At 43.1% G+C, this 16,695-nt stretch overlaps 1 protein-coding gene across 3 annotated transcripts; it reads right to left on the reverse strand.

Annotated features, from left to right (window-relative positions):
• Positions 1-884: 884 nt before the first annotated feature.
• On the reverse strand, positions 885-15,927 carry LOC147608018 (DEAD-box ATP-dependent RNA helicase 8). 3 transcript variants are annotated; one of them, XM_086790106.1, is made up of 12 exons: positions 15,806-15,877; positions 15,481-15,613; positions 6,955-7,192; positions 6,561-6,621; positions 6,183-6,417; positions 5,412-5,650; positions 3,354-3,605; positions 3,078-3,258; positions 2,471-2,559; positions 2,310-2,383; positions 1,853-2,210; positions 885-1,345 (listed from the first exon to the last, which is right to left on the reverse strand). In XM_086790106.1, exons 3-11 carry the CDS (start codon positions 7,110-7,112, stop codon positions 2,132-2,134), a joined length of 1,368 nt encoding a protein of 455 aa, XP_086646232.1. In that variant the 5' UTR covers positions 7,113-7,192; positions 15,481-15,613; positions 15,806-15,877; the 3' UTR covers positions 885-1,345; positions 1,853-2,131. The 3 variants fall into 3 exon arrangements, with proteins under 3 accessions (XP_086646232.1, XP_086646233.1, XP_086646234.1); XM_086790107.1 differs by having other exon boundaries at positions 15,481-15,661; positions 15,806-15,868; XM_086790108.1 differs by lacking the exon at positions 6,955-7,192 and having other exon boundaries at positions 15,806-15,927.
• Between the last annotated feature and the right edge of the window lie 768 nt (positions 15,928-16,695).

The raw sequence follows: 16,695 nt of genomic DNA on the forward strand, positions 1-16,695 counted from the left end.
ATTGGAAATAGAAACATTTGATGGGTCTAGTTTTGAGAAAATCAAACATGTCATATCTATTGAGGTACGAGAACATGTCTAAACAAAATGAGGGCTGTGCACACAAGGCTTGCATATTAATCTTCGAAAAAGATTAATATGGATGAAGTGGTACCCTATAGGCTATTGTGCTTGCCTCTCAACCATGCCACAAAATTTTGAGTTATTATTGTCATCTCCAAATTGTGATAGATATGCAATGGAACCTATGGATATAATGATAATTTGTAAGTAGAGATCTTTAACGTAGTGGTGGTGTTTTAATCATTTGTTAAAAGGTGCACTTGGATTGTCGTCAAAGTTTCTTCCTATCTGTAACACTTTCCTTGTACACATTCAAATGCACACGCTAGACATGACTAACTAATAAATACATCAATTACAGATTAAACACATAAAGCAATCTGAAATCAAGGGGTCAAATGTCACATTAGGTTGATGGTCTAAGCTTGGTTAAGGTTGGAGATTGCTTCTATTACACCGGTATTTCAAGCTTCAAGCCTTACATCCCCAACCTTCGAGCATGTGATCCTTACAAGACACCTTAACTCATAATCATAGCAAGCTACAAATGATATGCACATGTTTTAGATCCTCAAAAGAAAACCTTGGCTCCAATCTCCTACAATAGAACTCCTTGGGTATGCTACCACAAAATAGTCCGTTTAGGCAGAGGCATCTAGCCAATCCAAACAGGGACGACACTAGCATTGACACCATGGCTACACCTAGCATCACTGATCTCGCCTTACATTGTCATTGCCATTTTCACATATGCTACACCCATGACCCCCCCTCATAAGAATCCTTTTCCATAACAGGAGGCAGATGAAGGTTCAATTCCATACATAAAAGATCGGTCTACTACAGCGTTGAACATAGTAACATGCTTAGTCTACATACCAGCTATCTCAACAGGATGCATCCTGACAACTTCAATCATGTTCAGGTGCAACGTGCACACCTCTTATCAAACACATCAACCAGCATTGTGCACTAGAAGCTGCAGTGTTTGCCATAACATGCACAACTGGGAAAAAGTTTCATGCCACGTTTACTGAGTAACAAAGCTAATCATCTGTGTAAGAAGATAGTGCGACCATGTTTTTGTTTTTAACATAAATCACCAGAAACATCAGAGCAATGGAAAAATATGATAGTCTGCTTATCTGCCAACGTTTCTGCCCAGCAAAGAATCTCCATTCCTACAATTGCAACACTTGCATCTTATATACACCAATGCTTTTCACCATGCGTTGCAAACATTGGAGCTTTGCCTTGCAAGGTAGAGTGCCATTTTACACAACTGCAGTCAACAGAAAATACGAGCCCGAAAATACGAGCCCAACAATCTGTTAGCTAACTGCATGTATGCTGAAAACTTCATACAAAAAGCAATACCAAAAACATTACATACATACATATTGCATGCTTGTATTTGTGTGTGTATGCATGCATGCGCAAATGTACATCCATCCATTATCCACGCATTTATATATCCTTACATGCACACATACATGTAATCAGACATCCATACATATGTATGTACATGCATGTATTCATGCATACGTCATGATGTAAGAGACGCAGTAGGATGGGTTTGAAACACAAGTAATGACTACATGGTGAGCCCTTGTGGTGCAGCAAAAGATGATTGGCACAAAACCTCACAGAATAGGACAATTTTCGAGCATAGCACACACACACACATGCAGAGACTGTGTGTGTGTGTGGAGAGAGAGAGAGAGAGAGAGAGAGAGAGAGAGAGAGAGAGAGAGAGAAATCACACAATGCCTTTATATTCGTAACTTACATGAACTTATTCCCTTGCGATGAGATACCATCAAATCAACCTGAAATCCTGGCTATAAGAAAAAAAGGAAAATTATACTGGCACTTGTGCAACTCATTCATCCTGTGTCAGGTACTACCCCTTTTCAATCCATGCCTAAGGAGTTCTCCATACAATGTACATAATCAAATTGTTGAGCCGAAGTGTGCAAACCCGTCTCCCATGTTTCCTATGAAACAGATCATATGTGAGCTACCACCACAAACACCCCCTACCCCCTTTCCGACCCCATTAAAAGGCTCATTGGCAGTATATAGCCTGATCAATTTGAGGTGGTATAGGCTTAATCTCGGTACCCAATTCTTGCTCAATCCTGTACCTGCAATTTAATTGAAACATATGAGTGAATAAACTGCAAAGCGGAATTTTGATAAATGAAAAAAAACTCCAGAGTGGAATTTTTTAAAGACAATCTTACAAGTTGAAACGGTCCTCGTAGGTTATGAGATTTACAGCTAATCCCAGATGTCCAAACCTTCCGGAACGTCCGACCTGCATAGCAATTCTCAAATGAAATCTGATTCAATCTGCAAAGACCATCAACACTGGCGAGTTCCAAGAGATATCAAGGCAATTTACCCGGTGAAGATAGGTCTCTGAATTTTTCGGAAAATCAAAGTTGATAACCACATTAACAGCTTGAATGTCTATGCCCCTAGTGAAAAGATCTGCAGATCGAAACATCAAAAAGCATTCCTTTGTCATATGCACATGTAGCTTCAACTAGTGATGATAGAGAGAAATACAAACACACAAAAAAGGGACGAAGAGAAATGGGCGTCACAAGCCACATCACCGCCTCTCCCCCTTATCCCCAGCTCCCCTCTTTTACATGGCATGTCAGCCTAACCCCTCATGTCTCTATCATCCCCCCCCCCCCAAAAAAAAAAAAACTCTCTCTCTCTCTCTCTCCCCCCCCCCTGCGCATATAGGTTGCATACTGAGCCTCTAGCAGTAGTGCTCCATCCATCACACCCCCCCACTAGCTTAGTACTTTCATAGTTTATTTCATGTTCATTTTATCCTTTTTTTTTCTGGACATCTAGAAGACATTGACAGTTGTACATTGATTTGTCTCATAGGTCGAGTTCGGCCTCTAGTAGACGTTAATACAACTTTCTTTCTTTCTCTCTCTCTCTCTCTCAAGTCACATCATATCCAAGAGAGGTAGGGGGGAGGACACAACCTGAACAAACAAGGTTCCGGCATGCGCCATTCCGGAAGTCATGAAAAACCCTATTTCGGTGTGACTGTACCATCTTCGCGTGAATGTAAAAGCAAGAGTAGCCAAGCTCCGTTATCTTTTTAGCAAGAAGCTCTACACGATTGACAGAGTTGCAGAATATGATGGACTGATTTATCTGAAGCTGCAAGGTGAAAAGCCGACACCACTATTACCAAAAGAAAACACACACAAGAACAGATAAGGTACCATGATCAAAACAAGCTCTCCATTACATACCTTGGAGAAAAGGGTGTTTAGGCAATGTACTTTTTGCCTTTCCTCCACAAATGCATAAAACTGAGTAATGCCCTTCAATGTCAACTCATCCATTAGATTGATGACATATGGTTTTTGAAGGAACTTATCCTTAAAAGATTTCACTGTCACAGGGAATGTTGCCGAAAAGAGTAAGATTTGCCGACTCCGTGGAAAGAACCCAATAAGCTGCTCAACAAGAGGTTGAAACTCTGGAGAAAGAAGCTTGTCCGCCTGTAATTTATGCACAGTTGTCAATGTGAAAAGGAAACTCTCTCTCTCTCATCATATATAACGGCAAGAGCAGTTGGCCCATCTTAGGAGGTCTCACATGCTTTCCCCATAAAGGGGGCTCTAGTACAGTTGACTATGTGATGGGTTCCCCAACCTTAGCCCAACACACCCTCAACGTCTCCGTTGCCCCCCCTCCTCCACCCATATCTTATTAGCAAGACACATGCAAGCTCTCATCACGCATCTTATTCTTTGGTGGATCATGCTCTCATTGGCCAGTATATACAATGAAGAGGAACATGTTTCCCTTGAGGAAACACGGGAAAATGATCATTGGATGCAGGCCATGTAGGATGAGTACGACTTAATCCTCAAAAATAACACTTGGTATTTGGCACATTTGCCTTCTGGTAAAAAGTCCATTGGTACAAAGTGGGTTTATAAGCTTAAGCATAAAGCTGATGGTAGCGTTGACCACTACAAGACAAAGTGGGTTTATAAGCTTAAGCATAAAGCTGATGGTAGCGTTGACCACTACAAGACAAGGCTTGTTTACAAGGGTTCTGCTCAAGAGAAGGGCATAGATTATGATGAACCATTTCTCCCACACATCTCGTATGACTACAATCCGGTGTATTATTGCATTGGCAGTGCATCATGGATGGAATGTACATCAGTTGGATATCAAGACTGCCTTCTTGAATGGTGAGTTGCATGAGACGGTTTATGTATCTCAGTCTCGTGGTTTTGTTCAGAAGAGACATGAGTTTGAAGTATGCATGTTAAGAAAAGATTTATATGGCCTTAAGCAAGCTCCCAAAGCATGGTATGAGAAGATAAACGCATACTTGGTTGCAAATGGTTTTTGCAACAGTCCAACTTAGAGTTTTCTCTATATAAAGAGGAGTAAGAATTGTTTTTTCCCCATCGTTTTATACGTTGATGGCATGCTGCTCACGGATCCTAATGAGGAGAAGATTTCAACCTTCAAGGCTGAATTACGTGTCATTTGAGATGATAGATTTGGGCTCGTTGCATTCTATTTGGGCATCCACTTTCTGCAGCGTGATGATGGTACTGTGATGTTGCAATCAAAGTACATACAGAGATTGCTTACACGGTTTGGTCTTGAAGACTGTAAGCCTGCTGCTACACCAGTAGAGACAAGTGTTAGGCTCAATCTCCAAGATACACATTCACCAATTGATGCATCACTTTATCAGCGGGCTATTGGGTGCCTCATCTATCTATGCAATATGGGACCAGACATTCAGTTTAGGGTCTCCTAGTTGAGCAAGTTTATGCACAGTCCTAGTCCCAGGAGTAAGCATTGGCAGGCTGCCAAGCGAGTACTCCGATACTTATAGAGCACTCAGTGCCTTGAGCTATTCTATGCTAAGGGAGGTGATATTCAATTGCATGCTTTCACCGACTCTGATTGGGCTGGATGTTATGACACATGGGTGTTTACTAGTGGCTCCTCGAGGGCTTCTTTGAAGGTTACTCTAATACGTTAGGTCATTATCTATCTTGTATGCTGCAAAAACTCTCGGCAAGCATCCCTCACCTCCTTAATTTTAGAAAATCGGCAATTTATTGCTGTCAGGACTGAAATCAACACAGCAAACAGACAACACTACTTTCTTGATTTTCAAAAATCGTCATCCTTTGGTGTGGATGAGGGGGCAGGGTGCTCACCATAGGACCCCTGCCAGATCCTGGCTCCTTGCAAACAACAAATCAGGACCACTTGCTTGTGAAAGATGCTCAAGAATAGGAGTACTCAAGTGCACACAACAATCATACCTCGTCCATAACCAGCATTGTACACTCACTTAAATTGCACACCCCTTTCTTGGTCAAGTCTAAAACTCTTCCAGGAGTACCCACAAGAATGTGGACTGGTTGATACAGCCGCATTATATCATCCTTCAAGCTTGTCCCACCTGTCGTAACCATGATCTGAATGCTCAAATGTTTGGCAAGCTCTTTGCACACTTGTGATGTTTGCAAAGCTAGCTCTCGGGTGGGTACTAGCAGGAGGGCTGCAAGCAATGATTTACTTTTTATTAAAGTAGTTGAGATTCCCAATACAGACCTTTCAAAAATGGATAAAAATGTTAATACGCACAAGCACTCATGAGAACGCATGCACGTGCACACACACACACACACACACACACACATTGGATGCACACATGCATAAGTACATACATACGTACACGACAATGTAATGTATGTATGTATAATATGCATGCATATACATACATTTGTGTTTGTAAATGTGTGAGTATGAATGTGTGTGCATATGTTTGTCATGTATATATGTATGCATGCATGAATATGTGCATATGCATATGTATGTATGTATGTATGTATGTATGTTCATGAGTGCATTACTCATAAAAATTGTATACATGCATAGATGCCACAGTACTTTACATACATACATAGATGCCACAGTATACTCATAAACTTATTATACATATAAACATAGATGCCACAGTACTTAACTCATAACTGCATGCATCACAGATTTTATGATTTGATACACACATAAACCAGTGAAATGCTCACCTTGGATCACATTTTTACTTGGATCTGTCTTCTCGATTGCTGGAATACAAAAAGCCGCAGTTTTCCCAGTTCCATTCTTAGCTCTTGCTAGTATATCACTTCCTGTCAAAGCAATGGGTATGCTTTCCTCTTGGATGGGGGAGGGCCTCTCGTACCCTTTCTCGTAAATGCCCATGAGCAGCTCGCGCTTTAAGAAGTAATCCTCGAATTCATTGCCCTTTGTAGCTGTTACATCCTGCATCAGAAAAAGAGCTTTTAGCATTCTTACGGCAAGCCCTTGCTATTGTACCATGCTGCCCATGAGGTATCCGACACTTAAATTTAAACAAAGAAGAGCTGAAAAAATTACGAGAGGAAGAAAGCAAGTAAAGACCGAACCTCAGTCTTGTAGCGTGAATCTGGAGGGGGCAATCTGATTTGTGATTTCCAATCTTGCAAACTGGAAGGACACAAGAGATCGTGAGTGGAACATGACCATCTTACAACATCATTACTTTAAGAACTCAACGATTCCCATACCCTCTGAGAGGAAGAAGATTATTGCCTAGCATTGGCTTTGATTGGGAGCCCCAAAGCAGCCCCGGCTAGGCGCCCAGGGCGTCAAGGGTAGCCAAGCAATTAGCCCTTAAAAAAGGGCAAAAAGGGGGAATAAATCATGAGCAGGCTGGCCTGCTATAGGAGGGGCAAAAATCCTATAGATAGGCCTGCTCCTCCCGCATTGCAACTTAAGAAAAACATCCCACCTAATACCACTTAATACAAGAAAATTGACCTCGAGTTTGTTTGCCCTTGCGCTTGAGCATTTGATGTATTTGGACTTGATTGAGGCTTCAATGCCACAGTGGTCATGTTATGCCCACCATGGCTTGCTGCTTTTGGTCGGAGCTCATATGGAGTACGCACTGGGTGGTTATGCGAGTCCCCGAACATTGGGTAGCTTACTTGGGCTCTTAAAACAAATCAATAGTACCTTCTAATGCAGGTTCCAGCGCAGCAATTTTAGGAACTACCTGCAAAATCCAACCCTCAGACATGCTAAGGCTAGTATTATAGAGCAAAGCCAATGAATTGCAATAAATTTTTCACGTATAAGCTATACACAACCATTTAAGGACATACAAGAAATGGTTCTGCATTATCCCTGACAGATTACAATTTTTGTGAGCACCTTAAACACACAAGCAAACAGGCTCCTTGTGTTGGTATTCCTAAGAAAGGCTCATTTGAAGCAAAAAATCAGCAATTACTCTGCTATTTTGGGCCAAACACAAGCACCCCAGTTGCAGCCAGGCTGGACAACAAAATAGTATCCTATGTAGTTCTATACCAATGGAGGCTCATGTTATTTTCCAAACTTAAGTGTGATCTTGAATCCATGAGCATCTACTCACAAAGCTTCAAATCATTCACTCCATCGTGCATAGCATAGACTACGTGCTATGACATCCCCCACTCATGTCATCACCACCCAAGAGTAGGTGCATGTTCAGCCAGTGGGTAAGGGTGAGGGCTTGTGACTTACGGCGGGGAGGTCCCGAATTCAAATCCCCAGAAGCCCCCCTCGTTATTGTGGCCACAATGCCGCGTTGACACCTTAATGAGATTAAACAGTTAATTAAAGGCACTAAACTTATCCACTTAAACCATAGGCACAACTTAAATGCTTGACACCCAACACCTAGGCTTAATTGACTCTCTCTCTCCGTCCAAGGAACTATCTCAAGGGCCTAGACCAAACTTCAAGCGCCTAGCTCTTTGTACTGGATAATCCCCCATTCCCAAAGCTTATATTTGGGCATCCTTGAGTCCAGTAGACCCCTTTCACACTAGGAAATGTCCGGGCTAGTGATGTCCCCCCCCCAACAAGCTTTGACAGCAACTTTAAGCTTCAAGCCATATATCCAAGGTATATTCATGTCCTATTAAGTGGGCGAGAGGAGACAATCTCATAAAATCAAATATAACTAAAAGAATCCATGTCTCCATTCTAAGACCACGCACAACAGTGGCGCCCCCATACTAGCGCCTGGCGCTCTCAAGAGACATACAAAGGTGCCAGTATAGAGCCCGAAAGCTCAAGGCACACAAACACATGCCAATCCAAAGCACAATGGATCAAGGCACACAAACAGGTGCTAGTCCAAAGCCAAAAACCCCAAGGCACACAAACAAATGCCAATCCAAAGCCCGAAAGCTCAAATCAGGACCACTTGCACTACCTGTTGACCACACCTTGGAGGAGAGGTGGGCTCAAGTCTGGAACATGAGATAAGAATCACTCATAGGCATAGATAGCCTGATGCTCCATAACCATTTTTGCTAGTTTATATGCATTTCGGCCACCAAAATAATTCCAGAGAAAATCCTCAATCCATGAAATATCATGTTTCATAAATCCATCATAAGTCCTAAACATGGATTTCGAGACTTTCGATGGCCAATTTTGGCACTTGCAAAATCAACAAGCAAAGGCATCCACACAGCTTCGTAGCCAGTAGTTCTAACCATCGCCAACGCTACGTGACCGGACATAAGCAAGCATGCAGGACACAAAAACAGGTCATGCATCTAATAAATCTTTTATCACCGCACATACACAAAATGAAATGCATATGCAAAATCCCCCGTTCTCAAGCCATGTATCACACCCAAGGATCTATATATACTAGACCCCGAGCACCAGTGTTCCCAGTCATACTGATCACCACCTCTAGGCCTCACTGCCAGAAGAGCTACTGATCATATTAGCAAAGCTTCCATCCTCTGGAGATACCAACCCGTGCACTCGACTACTAATCATATCAGCAAAGCCCAAACACTGGACATCCTGAGGGTGATTCGCCAGTAAAACTAGTGTCCAAATGCATAGAAAGATCCATTGAGAATCCATCTTTGCATTTATTTAAGGATACCTTGTTGTTCAGGGAGCCAAATGGTGGCACTATGAGTCGGATGCATAGTCACCAGGGAACGGGAACGGATATGGGAACGAGGGGCCAATCGGGAACGGGAACGGGACCCCTTGCAATCCGGAACGGGATCCGGAACGACACGTTATCATATTTCAATACACATGAGTAGACAAATATACAATTAAAAGCAGGCAAAAGGAGACAAATATACAATTGAAAGTAGACAAAAAGAGACAAGAATTTGATAGCAAACTCAATGACCTTGTTCATATTTAGAAAACCAGAAGTACAATAGCTTGTACAATGTACAGCCACATAGTGAAAGCTGGATAGCTAAGAACAAAGAAACCTAAAGTCCTGACTCCTAGGTGATATCAAATAGGTGCAAAGATGTCAGCTAGATCATCCATAGATGCATCATGCATCGATGCAGGTGGAGGTGGAGGTGGAGGTGGAGGGTCGTCATCATCCGACTCAGACTGTGGCTCCATATCTATGAAGCTCTCATGGTCAAAGTCACCACTAGCAACCTGGGCTAATAGTCGCAAGTTGGCTGACACATACACAAGGTCATTTGTTCTGGTAGTGAGTAGCCGATTTCTCTTCTTCGAGGCAACATGGCTAAAAACACTCCATAGTTGCTCAATTGGAGAAGAACTTGCATTCTGACTGAGAATGCGCATTGCAAGCCGTTGTAGCTCTGGAGTACCCGATCCGTAGTTCTCCCACCAAAGAGCACCTCCCATAAGTGTCCTATCTTGCTGGGCATCTGCTGAACCAAAATTACCTGTCTTTGCTCTGTACTTTCCCAAATCAATTCTAATCTTGCTTCTCATCGTAGCATCAGGCACCAATCTGGCAAGGATTTTGTCCCAGCCATTTGTGACTTCTTCATCCGATTCCTGGCCTTTGCCTTGAAACTCTGGATCAATCACAAATGCAGCTGCATGCATTGGTGAGTGATATCGGTCCCACCTTGCTTGACACAAACTTTGAAGTTCTGCCTTCTTTGTTGTGTCGGGCTCCAAAGAAAGGATACGCTCCACCATCTTGTCCATGCCCTCATAAACTTTGCCAATGCAAGGTTTTTTCCCATCCACCATACGCAACATGTAGATAATGGGCTTCGTAATGTTGACAACATGCTCAATCTTCACCCACAAAGGAGCATCCATGATGTGGGTGTAACAAGTTGTTCCTTGTGTGCTACGGGCAGTGGGCCACGTGCTCCACTCATCACTCACTACAAGCTGCTTGAGAATGTTATGGAGTGCAACTAGCCTCTCTAGCATAATAAAATTATATGCAAAACGAGTTTCCGAATATTTTTTAAGATCCAAGTTTGGGGATCTTTTTCTAAACTCGGAGAGGCTAAATGTGTGCCGAGTGATGAATGAAACTATGTCTTTTCCCTTTGCTATGCATGGTGCTACCCATGAAAGACCATCAATGTCTTTCAGAAGATTATTCAAGCCATGTGCAATGCATGGAGTGAATGTGATGTGTGGATACCTTGCCAAAAGAAGGTCGCCTGCAGCTCGATTTGAGGCCTCCCCATCACCAATGACCTGGATCACATCTTGAGGACCCACTTGCTCAATTGCCTCTGCCCACTCCTCCACGATGACGTCGGCATACTTGCCCGTTGGGGAGGCATCATGGGAAGACACAAAAAATGTGTTCCCTCGAGAGTATGCGATGATGCCATGGATGGAGTGAGATTGGCTATCACTCCATCCATCACTAATGATGGAGACACCGTTGCGTTGCCACCCTTCCTTGACGTTTTGCATGGCTTGCTCAACAGCTTCCTTTTCCTTTGCCAAAAGCGTGGTTCGAAGGCTCTCCGAAGAAGGGGGAGTGTAGGTTGGTCCAAATTCAGCAATGAGACGAACCATTTCCCGAAAATAAGGGGACCTTGCCACATTGAAAGCGATGTGGTCATGGTAGAAGAACCTTGCAATAGCTGCATCCACGGCTTCTCGTTTGCGTGGATTCCAAGAACCCGCAAGAGTTCTTTGCGTGCCTTTGGGGGGTGGCGGTTGATGCACGGAAGAAGAGCCTACGGATGTGGAGAAGTTGCTTGAAGGAGTTGTAAAGAATGATGGGTTCGCAGCCATAGCTCTTGGAGGAGGAGCACGAAAAATCACTTCATTATGCCTAGCTTCTAGCTCTCTCTTTTTCTCAGCTGAGATTGACAAGCATGGTTGGATTTCTTGTCCCGGCTCATGGATTAGGTGACCTCGAACTCGGTTGACTCCCCCATGTTTGGTGCTGCCACAATAGTGACATTTCCACTTCCTAGCTCCTCCGCCTTGATTGGCCTCAAGAATATCCACCTCATCCCACCATGACCATGCTTCGTTCTTCTTGGCTCTCTTGGTTCCCTTAGGAGGCATTATATGAGAGAGAGAGAGAGAGAGAGAGAGAGAGATTGTACTTGGAAGTTGGCTTTGAAAATTGAGAGAGAGATTGTACTTGGAAGTTGGCTATGAGAGAGAGAAAGCTGTCTTGGTTCCCTTATGAGAGAGAGAGAGAGAGAGATTGTACTTGGCTATGAGAGAGAGAGATTGTACTTGGCTATGCACATTGCACACTGTACTTGCAGCTGCACTGGATTTTATAAGTTCTCAGACTCCAGAGAGGTACGTTTTTTTTTTTAACGTTGATATTGACGTTTTTTTTTTATGAACGTTGCAGGGCAGCCTGGCAGCCTGCAGGTCGTCGTTTTTTTTGAACGTTGCATAATCTATTCGTTGATTTCGTTTTTTGATTTGTTTTTTTTAGGGGTCGGCAGCGGCGCTCGAAGCAAGTATCGTCTTTTCTTTTTTTTAAGGGTTACGGGTGCCCAACGTTTTGGGCACCCTTTAAAAAAGGCCCAAATTTTGGGCCTTTTTTAAAGGGTGCCCAAAACGTTGGGCACCCGTAACCCAAAAAAAAGAAAACAAGATACGCTATTACGCTGCCCGTGGAGAAAAAAAAACATTGACGTCGCCGTTTCGCGCATGAGGGAAAAAATAAATAAAAGCCACGTAGCTCCACGTTCCACCGTTCCCAAGGTGGCTTCCTCCACGTTCCCCCGTTCCACAACAGTGGAACGGCGTTCCCATGTGACTATGGTCGGATGCCACTTGGGGCATACCAAGAAAGGTTTTTGGGAAAATGGTTCCAAGGGATGATAGGGGTGGAGTGGGGATACTAGACTCGATACTCAAGAAAAGAAGACCAAAGAAAGTGTTCAAAACAAGGCATGAAGGGCTAGGGGACACATGGGACACATGCACAGATCTACACCAGACTTTGGAGTGGAATCAGGGTATGGCAAGGTTTTTAGTACTTAGCTTGCCAGGCTTAGAAGAATGACAGTGGGAATCCATGAGGAGACCAAGGGATGATGATAGTCAATCCATGGTCAGAAGTTGGAAGCCCATCACCAAGTTTAGCAAGAGGGGACGTCATGTGCATGCCACATGGACATGCTAATCTAGAGTTGCAGCCAAGATTTAGGACATTGTTAGTGAAAGAGTGCACGGAGCGGTAGATGCGCACTAGAGTGTGCTGCTCTGAGAGTGCGAGAGAGAGAGAGAGAGAGAGAGAGAGAGAGAGAGAGAGAGAGAGATGAACCCGAGCAAGAGACAAACTAGTCTCATAAGTGAAGGATACAAAAGGTGAGAGTGTGTCAACACATGAACCACACATCAATGACTAAAAGGAGAGAGGCCAGCCCATCTATAAATAGGTAAGATGGGGCTGACCGACTCGACCATATGAGCTGGCTGACTGGAGCAGGCTCACCCAACCCAAGAAAAATCCAAGAAAAATCCAAGAAAAAAGGGAAAAAAATGGGAGAAAATGCGGGTGGCTAACCCACAACCAAGGGCCATAAAAGGGATCAAATATGAGCAAATACATGACCAAAATATGGGGATGAATATCATAACACTCGATGCTGAACAAGCTCCAAGAAGCCAAAGATGAGGAGCCAAGGAAGCCTAAGACACAAGCTTGATGAACAAATCTACTACATTCTTTGCTAAAGGACAATACTCCAAACGCAAATCTCTAGCAAGAATCCATTTACGAATATAGTGATACTGAATCTCAATGTGTTTTGTACGAGCATGAAACACAGGGTTCTTGGGAATGGCGATGCAACTCTAATTGTCACACCAAAGAAGAGTAGCTCCGGTAGGAGGAAAGCCAAGTTCTCCCAATAATCTCCGCAACCAAATCGCCTCTCACAGGCAACATAACAAACTACACGATACTTTGCCTTTGTAGAGGAAAGCACCACAATAGGCTGCTTTTTATTGCTCCATGAAATGGCTCTCGACCCAAGTGAAAAAACATAACCAGTGGTCGAACGACAAGTATCCAGTTCTCCAGTCCAATCTAAATCAGACCATCTCTATCCCCAGAGGAGCCTATATTACAGATCCACCAGAGGTGGAAAAACAAGAAGAAATATTGCAACCAGAATAGACTGTATTCCATTCCTGAGAAAAAGAAAAAAGACAGTAGTCAGAAAGTTCCACTTGAAGTTTAAGAATTATTTGCCTATGGATGCAAAATGGATGCCAGAAGAGTACTTCAAGGACTATCTAAATATATTCCGAGCTTATGAGAAAGCGGTTGGTCCAGATGTATTTGAAGTACAAACTTAGATGTCTTGTAAACAAGACAAATTTAAGAGGAAGGGATTGTACCTCTAGCCCTCTTCACTATATATATTCATATTGCAATGGAATTGATTATTATCTTGTTTATATAATGGTTAATTGGACATGCTCTAGTTTTGGGTAGCAATGATGTCTGAAAGCCCAAGGAGCAACATTTGTATATGGGAGACAACGATGCCAAATGACCCATTCAACGGCAACGATGCCAAATATTTTGGATCTCACAGTCGGGCTGTCATTCTGACCAAATGGCCGAGATGACTGTATTGGATTTCACAATCGAGCGGTCATCGCGACCAGACGGCCCAGAAGACTGTATTGGATTTTATAGTCGGATGGTCAATGCAACCAGATGACCCAGATGACTATTGATGAATTCTCGGGCAATCCTAGTGACCAGATGGCCTTGAGTGATAGTCTGCTCGGTTTTCCTTGGGAGCCAGATAGCTCAGCACGATTTCCGATAAAACCAGATAGGACAATCCATGAACAGGAGAGAAATTACTTGTGCATTGCATACAAACGTATGTTTGAATTTCTTTGACTTTGTGTGCTGTTTTTGATGAGTGGAATTAGAACACTCTTAGTCTTTGAAAGGGCAACCCATGTAAAAAAAGAAGGGCGGGCAGGCACCTGTTTTTTGGTGGTGTCAAGCAGCCCTAGGTGGACAACAGCCAGGCTCGGGGACCTCATTCTTTGAAAGGATATCCTCATATCATTTTTCATCCATGGCAACGGAAGATGAAGACCAAGATGTGGGGATATGAAGCACCAAAAGTGCTTGAAAAACACTGACACAATCAAATGGTAGTAGGCCCCGCCCCCTTTCAGGAATTTATTTTAGGAGCAATCCACGGGCTTTTCCAAGTCAAGACCAATACAACAAATGAATACAATATCAAACAAATATGTTGATGACGAGGTCGGGGCTGAAGTTGGTGTCGGCACAAGATCTATGATGCCAAGCACACCACAAGGATGACCCACAAGAGTCTCACACCGGGCTAGTATCAATGTCCAAGGTCTGAATCAAATCCTGAACCTTACAGATACCCAAAGGAACCTCAATGCCCAATGTCGAAAAATAATCTCGAAAAAGAAACGTCGGATGTATGTGGCACTTGACTGTCAAACCCCTCAGGGTGAGGATTTCAGAGAAAGGCTGGCTGAGCTGCTCAGGGCAGCGGGCAGTGATGTTTGGCGGCAGTTAGTGCTGTTGGCTAGAGCTAGAGTTGGTGGTGCTTGTCGCTGGCAGGTGGTGCTGCTTGCTGGTGGCGTAGGCTGAACAACAAGAGGAGGTGGCACAAGTGGCGCAGGACATCGCTTACAGTGCTGCCCATGCTGTCCTATGAAGTGTGGGAGATGGGGAGTGGATTTGCTAGTAATACTGCTGGTATGGAAATTCAGATAACTCCAGGATTGGTGCGCTGGATGCATATTTTTATTTTGGACACGCTAGGCCAGAAAGTGAATGCATTCTGGCCGTGAGCAAATGAGCCAATAGCAGATCAGAACTGGGAGCAGGTTTTTGCAGGAGCAGCAGTGCTTGTATGCCACCAGATGCGCGACTATGTCCTCAGTGCCATACAAGCAGCAGGCAGGCATCAGTGCCTCCGGACCACAGAACCCCTCGGGAACCACCCTCTTCACCACACTTTATATCATGAAAAGGAGCTTTTATCAGTATCAGCAGCACAAAAAAAGTACCTTGAATTTTTCCAAATCATGTCAGCAGCATTGGCAAGCATGTGCGGGTCGCTCTACCAATATATGGGCGTTGAGCTGGCTCCAGTTTTACCTAACCACTTCGGATCGGGCACCAAAGCTTGATCGAGGAATTCTGTCCAAGAAAAGATGGGTTTCAATTCTTGCCGTTGGGTTCTGAATCCTGTCTTCATGTCAAGAAGAAAAAGGCAGAAAGAAAAACCCTATGTTTCGTTTTTTGCACAGAAAAGCAGAGAATTATAACAAAGTCGAAGAAGATGCAGGGAAAAATCGAAACAGAAAGAAATCCTAAGACGGTGGAACCAACCTGGGAGAGAACACATCGCCATAGCTGACCTTGACAGAGCGTGCAAAGCATAAACGAAATGTAGAAATAAAATTAATCCCTAATTCTAAATATAATTATCCAAAAAATAAATAATAGTAGCCCTCCAAAAATCAAAAAAATTATAATAGTAGCCCTCCAAAAATCAAAAAAATAATAATAATGTGGAAGTGTTTTGAGTGATTCCACTTCTCCTATCTAACTTCCATTTGATGAAGTCGATGGTTGTCATCTTGAGTGATTCCACTTCTCCTATCTAACTTCCATTTGATACACTTCTCCTATCCAACTTCCATTTGATACACTTCTCCTATCTGCAGTGTACACTTTCCATCCATGATGAAGTCGATGGTTGTCATCTTGGTTGTAGGAGCATATGTTTCCCCATAATCAATCTCACCACAGGGCATTCCCTCTTTGCTCGTGTAAAAAACTATGATTGTTATTTTGCTAAAGCTGACTTTTAGAAAACCTACAGTGCATATGCAAGTGTCTTCGTAATCCTCTAGCTTTGCTATTGTGAATCCCTCTCCACCTAATCTATTCATGAAGCCTACAAGCTCAAAAGTGTGTGAAGAAAGTGGGAGCTCTTTTTTTTCACTCTAATAGTGCTATACACCTCCTTTAAGAATCCTTTTTCTATGCTAAATTAACTAGTAACTTTTTAATGTAGGGTTGTTGTAGCTCTAATGACTAGAGTTTATTAGACTTGGCCATTTATACATCTTCTAAGCTTTCTCAAAGATCTGGTAGGTGTTCAATTAATGGAACTAGCTTTGGCTTGTCTTTGTACCTACAGTCCTTGAGCATATGCCCAAGTCTTCCACAATGTGTGCATTTTGAAGTTGTCAAATTTCCTTTGTTCATTGATT

The sequence above is a fragment of the Cibotium barometz genome, chromosome 54 (assembly GCF_041138505.1).
Source record: "Cibotium barometz isolate CiBa-2024 chromosome 54, ASM4113850v1, whole genome shotgun sequence".
In the NCBI taxonomy this organism is placed as follows: domain Eukaryota; kingdom Viridiplantae; phylum Streptophyta; class Polypodiopsida; order Cyatheales; family Cibotiaceae; genus Cibotium; species Cibotium barometz.

Bases quoted from the DNA above. Each gene is read 5' to 3' on its own strand.
- LOC147608018 (XM_086790106.1), bottom strand. From the start codon at position 7,112: ATGTTCGGGGACTCGCATAACCACCCAGTGCGTACTCCATATGAGCTC. The intron at 3,606-5,411 runs GTATGATTGTTG...CATAAATTACAG, and splicing joins CAATGCTGGTTATGGACGAG to GCGGACAAGCTTCTTTCTCC. The intron at 2,384-2,470 runs GTAAATTGCCTT...ATTGCTATGCAG, and splicing joins CAGAGACCTATCTTCACCGG to GTCGGACGTTCCGGAAGGTT.